The sequence below is a fragment of the Rhineura floridana genome, chromosome 21, assembly GCF_030035675.1.
Source record: "Rhineura floridana isolate rRhiFlo1 chromosome 21, rRhiFlo1.hap2, whole genome shotgun sequence".
NCBI classification, from domain to species: domain Eukaryota; kingdom Metazoa; phylum Chordata; class Lepidosauria; order Squamata; family Rhineuridae; genus Rhineura; species Rhineura floridana.
In genome coordinates, this window is record NC_084500.1 from 15938214 (window position 1) to 15944213 (window position 6000).

General features: G+C 44.0%; 1 protein-coding gene across 2 annotated transcripts in view; it reads right to left on the bottom strand.

Moving 5' to 3' along the window:
- Window positions 1–4759, bottom strand: part of MED13 (mediator complex subunit 13) — a 122236-nt gene extending 117477 nt beyond the window's left edge. The window contains exons 1-2 of one of the 2 annotated variants that reach the window (XM_061605135.1): window positions 4404–4759; window positions 2211–2445 (exon numbers count right to left, since the gene is read on the bottom strand). In XM_061605135.1, the coding sequence (XP_061461119.1) occupies window positions 2211–2445; window positions 4404–4469 (301 nt within the window). In that variant the 5' untranslated portion in view covers window positions 4470–4759. The remainder of the gene's footprint in view (window positions 1–2210; window positions 2446–4403) is intronic. The other variant, XM_061605136.1, reaches the window with a different exon arrangement.
- Between the last annotated feature and the right edge of the window lie 1241 nt (window positions 4760–6000).

Here is a 6000-nt window from a genome sequence, read left to right on the forward strand (position 1 = left end):
CAAGTGTTCACAAAGTAGAGAGAGAGAAGCTTGTCTAAGGCTACCTAGTGAGTTCGTGGCTGAGTCATGACTGGGGACTTTTGATTCACAGCTCAAATGTCTTAGAAACCATGCTACATGAATTCTAAACAGGAAGCAGCAGTGTGAAAGGCTGCTTAATGTACCTGAATGCCTATTAAACATTTAGAAAATTTCAATATTGCTCAGAATGCATTCTAGGTGTACATAAGAGTTAAGGAATGATAGTGTTTAAATATGACATTAAAACCATTTAGTGCAACTTCAGGATCATAAAACCATACTGTTGCCAAAGCAGAGCGGAAAAAGAAAATAGCCCAAACCTTGGAAATAGTTTTATGTAGATGATCCCACTGTAATCAACAGACCCTCGAATTTCAACCGCCAAACCATACTGAAGAGCAGGAGGCTGCTTGATAACAGCTTAACCACACTTCACTCCTGACAAGTCATGATCTGCTAATGTGGGTCAGAACAAAAGTAGCCTCCTTTTAACACCAGCCAGTACCAGATTCACCAAGGCAGCTTCCTCCTTCGCTTTAAAACCTTCCTCAAAATCTACTTCTACAAAACTACCCTACTCTCACTTTTAAAACAAACAAAACCCTATTGTCATTTTAGATACACACACATGCGCCCATACTACCACTTTAACTAAAAGCTTTACCTTCCTAGCCTAGGCTAGAGGCTAGGTAGCATCCTTGCTATGTTCTGTATGAACACTCAAAACTGCTGACAAAGAACCATTAAAATAGCAGTTGGTGTAAAAATAGTATGCAACACCTGTGGATCTATCATTCACTTTCAAAATCTGGCATCCACCAGGCTATTTCTCTTACTAGCCCAGTATTGTATTCTCTGACTGGCAGTGGCTCTCCAAGGTGTCAGGCAGAGGGCCACCCCACAGCCTGCAACATTTTTAACTGGAGATGCCAAGTATTCAACTTGGGAACTTCTTCATGCAAAGCAGGTGCTTTGCCACTGAACTATCATCCTTCCCCACCACTGCACAAGGTGGTGGCTTAGAACAGCCAATCTATCCTTCATTTATATTGATCTAAAGCTCTCTTTTTTTAAAAAAAAGCCAACTATACAACAGGCCTTAGCAGCAAACCTAATAAAAAGCAGGGCTGTGGAGTTGGTACGCCAGACCTTTGACTCCGACTCCGACTCCTCTATTTTTCTACTGTCCGACTCTGACTCCGACTCCTTCATAAATGGCAAATGTATATTAACTAGTAATAACACATTTACTGTAGTAAAATGGTAGCCCAATCCCTGGGGATGATGGGAGTTGTAGTTTAAAACAGTAACTTTTCCAAGCTCTGGATTCACGTGGTGGTGATGAAATGCCTTGTGCTACCATTTTAGTACAGTAAATGTGTTATTACTAGTTAATATATGTCATGCCAGCTTGCCAGCCTTACCCTAGCCTGCAGTTAAAATGGCTAACTCCCAAAGCCTTATTTGCCATTTATGAAGGAGTCGGAATCGGAGTCAGTACATTTCTACCGACTCCGACTCCAACTACACCTCCACCCAAAATTGCTCCCGACTCCGACTGACTCCACGACTCCGACTCCACAGCCCTGGTAAAAAGTACACCTTACAGGGGAAAAAATCCTATCTAGATGTAGCATGACTTACAGAACCAAACTCCACACCTGCCTCATTGTCACAGATATTTACGTGCAACACAAAGACTTGTGTTCTATACATCTGAGCATACCAACATTCAACCTATTTTCCAAAATGTATAAAAGGCTATACTAAACTTTAGATACAGAAACAAAGCAATCCCACAAGTTGTCCTACAAGATTTCTCCCAGCAAAGCACAACTTCTGCCACAAAACACAACATTACACAGTCAGAAAACCAATTTGTACATGATACTGATGATATAGCCATTGCTGTGACTGTGTTATTTATTTGGTGTCACCAGGGAATATGACATTTAATGGAGTAACATCAGCAGGAGATAAGTCCCTGCTCCAAGGAGCTTCCAATATAACTTAATTATTTTTGACCAAGAGAGAAAAAATAATGTGAGCAAATGCAATAATGAGTACTTCATCACCCAAATCTCAATAAATCCAAGCTAATCAGGGTATCAAGCTAGCAAAAATATTCCACCATCTGAAGAATGAAACTACCACACAAGGTATCCAAGGCTTACTTCTCTGTGCCTTACCTGCTAGGTCATGATGAATTAGGTCAGCAAAATTGGGATCATCACCCCACCAGAATATCCACAATTCTCTGCGCCCAGGCCTCTGGTCTCGTCGCCACACACTCAAGACATCAGCCTTGAGGCAACGGCTGTAGCTGCTTAGGATGGGGTCTTCTTCTGTCACCGGGAACAGGATTGGTGCAGATGTTGGACCCTGCCATACGTATCGTTTCCATTTAATCCCCGTTAAATCAGCCTGAAGAAAAATTGCAAGAGAAATTAGGGTAGAAGGAACTGGAAGATCTCACCATCAAATTGTAGTATTTACCAAACCCAAACATTTCTAGTCACTTCACGACACTTTCCTCCCCTCCTATCTCATTAAGCACACATTTTGGAGTCCACAAAATGCTTCCCCACCACACACACACTTTTCTTATAACAGATGTCTGACAAAAGCCCAGTGGCTACAGCTTCAATCACTCCTCCATTCATCTGGAGTTCTGTTATTTAAACACAGCATCCTAGGATATTAGAATATCGAAAGATGAATGCTTGTTTAAAACTATACCATCACTTTTGGGTATCCTGTTGAATATCCAATCATAGAGAATTTGTATCCTGAGAGTCTACATCTGTTACAAATACAAACACATACCTCACTAACTATCCTCTCCTCAGTCACCTGGCACTAGGAACAACACAACAACAAAACAACCTAATCATTTTAAAAAAAGAAATTTTGCTGAAAATGTTGACTAAATGCAGCAACAACAACAACAACATCACTGCTGCAGAGGAACTGTGAGAAAAACCCAACAACAAAAAAGCATTCCAAAACTTTTAGGGGAATGTGCTACAATTCAAAGCAACTTTCAGCAATTCTTTCTCCCCTCCTTTTCCTAGAAACAGTGCTTTTTAACATCATTAAATTTCAATAGCATGGCCCTGTTTGTCCACAAAGGAAGGGGGGACACACACACAAGGGAAACAGCAGAAGCTGGCAAGGGCTCACTATCTAGCTGTTGACAGAGTGTGTTCTTTTCACTCAATACACAACTCTCTGCGCCCCCCCCATATGCATACTGTACTATGAGGCCTCTCCTGGCCTATTTAATTCTGTCAAGGAAGCTTCCACTACCTCCTTCAAGTGGCAGGATTTGCAACAGTTGGTGATCTTGGAAAGGGGAGTGGGGGAGAAGAGGGAAGAGGTATGCCTTAAAGACACTGGCAATCCTGAGCAGCAGGCCAGCTCAGCCAACAACCTGTGATCCTGCAGAGACATAGACCGCTTGGATTCCTTACACCAAGCTACACACAAGCAGGACAGCTCTGGTATATATATTTTTTTCTTCCAGAATTAAACAACACCAGCTGGTCCAGCTTATTACCAATCTGGTTTGAAAGAAATCCAAGAGAGTGAGAAAGTGGTCCACCAAACCCACCCTGAGATCCTGACTGAATGAAGGTTTAACTACATTCCAGGACAGTAATAAAATAAGACACGGTTACAAAACAGTGTGGGGTCTCTTACTCCCACCCACTTTTTAAAAACAAAAACAAAGTGTAACCTCTGAATAGCAATGGGGGGTGTTCCCCCAAATGGCATTTTTGTCACTGGTTTTAGTAGGGTGTCACTTTTAGGGAACTTGGGTGAGAAGACAGGGGAGAAATCAGCAAAGTTAGGTTGGGAAGCAGAAATTGGGGGGGGGAGAGAGAGAGAGAGAGAGGAGACACCTTCAGCTAGCCAGAACTAGGCTAAAAACGAACCGAGTCAAAATAAGCACCAGAAATTGTGTCAACAACAACAAAAACAACAAGAGATTAAAAAGAAATTGAAAGTTTGAGAGGAATGAAGAGAGTTGAACAATACTATGGATAAAAAGCAGGCTGGGGGGAAAAGAAGCTCATATACATGTAAGCCTTTGGAGGGAGGGAGGGAGGGAGGAAGACAGAAGGACATATATATGCAGGAGAGCTGGGCGATTCCTGGCAAGGCCTGCTCCAGAAGACTCCTCTAAGCAGATGCAATGCTAAAAATGGCTGCTTTCCTTCTATTCCCCCCCTCTCTTCTTCCCTCCCTCCCCCCTTCCCTTCCCTTCCCTCCCCTCTCCTGGCGATCTCGTCTTCCCTCCCCCCAAAAAACCTTTCCTTGCATGGCTATCTCTGGCGATCTGAACAACCCCCCTAAAAAAAGAGAAAGTCGCCACTTACCAGACAGAATAGGTTGGAATGGCAATCCTCAAGGCTAGCCCCGTTCGGCACGAAGCAGGAACTCATCCTCACAGCCACAACCCGCACGCCATTATCCCACAGCCTCCGACAAGAAAGAAAAGAGACAGACAGAGACACACACAGAGACGGAGAAGGGGAGGGAGACACACAACCGAGGGGAAAGCCCCCCTCCTTTTTAAAATCACACACACATTGCGGGAAGGAGGAAAGAGTGGTTAAAGGGACGTACAGAGCACAAATAAGGCAATGGAATAAATAACCCGGGGAGGTTAAAAGGAAGGAAGAGGCTTTAAAAAAAAAAAAAAGTGCAAGAGAAAAAAATATTCGTGCAGAGAGGGATCAGTTTTCACAGCCTCCTGGGCAAAAGGGTGTAGAGAGAGATCCTGAAAGGGTGGCGGGGCGGAAGGGGGGGGAGAGAGACTGGGGCACTTGATCCAAAGGAATTGCAAAAATAGAACGATTTACGATCTTCAGTCAGAGAGGGGGAGAGAGGGAGAAGGAAGAAATACACAAATAATCCAGCGGCGGAAAGGTGGATGGAAAATACCCCAGAAATCTCTCTTTCGCCTCGTTTTTCTCCCACTCCTCGTCACACCGGCTTCACAGGAGCGAAGGAGAAAAGCAGACCCGGGGTTGTGGAGAAAGACGGGGGGGGGTGGATAGAGGCCGTGTGCTAAGTATTTTCCTCGTTTCTTCTCAAGAGCTTGAGATGGTGGCGCAAAAGGTCGGTTTTGCTTCTATTCCAGGAATAAATAAATAAAAGTTAAAGCCATTGGAAGCGGAGAGGGAAGAGGGTAAACTTTCTGACCTCCAGGAGGTGGCTTGTTCCAAGATGCGTTATCCTTGACTAGCCAATCTTCCCCAAATAAATTTTTCCCTTCTTCCTGCTTGGGGGAGAGGGGGGAGAAGGAAAAGCCGAGTCTTCAAAGTTTCCACAAGAGCTTCAAGGGTCTACCCACCCTTTTTAAAATCCTCAGCTCCGAAGTGCAGCGAAACCCAGCCGCGTCTTTTCCTTCAGATGGGATCTCCAGTTGCTAAATTCGACTTTTGGAAGAGGCAGGAGTGATGTTGATGATGGGACGGCCAGGAAAATATCACTTCTTCCCCTTTTTGTTTCTGCTCTCCCAAAGAGATGAGTGAAAAAGAAAGGAAATTGGGGTGGGGGCTGAACTTCCAGACCTCCCACCCATCCACACAGACAAAAAACCTCTTCCAAGCACTGCTTTATGTTCTTACACTGTTACGGGGGCTCCAAGCAGGAATCACTTTGGGATGAGTTAGTGGGATCCCTTTTGCCAAAACTCACCCCCCCCAAAAAAAAACTTCATCCAACCACTCAAGTCCAATGAAGGGTCCTTTTTGCTGCTGATGGGTAAAAAAAGGGGGGGGAGATAAATGACCTCCTTTTACGCCCCCTCAAAAAAAATCATTTTAAAAAACCCGCAAAAATAATTCCTCAGGCCAATCTTTCGTGCCAGGAATATTTACAGAGATGGTTTGTTCGTTTGGAAACAAAGTAGCAGATGAAAAAGCTTTCCCCCCTCACCTTCAGGCAATAAGGCCTCTCCTCTTTTTC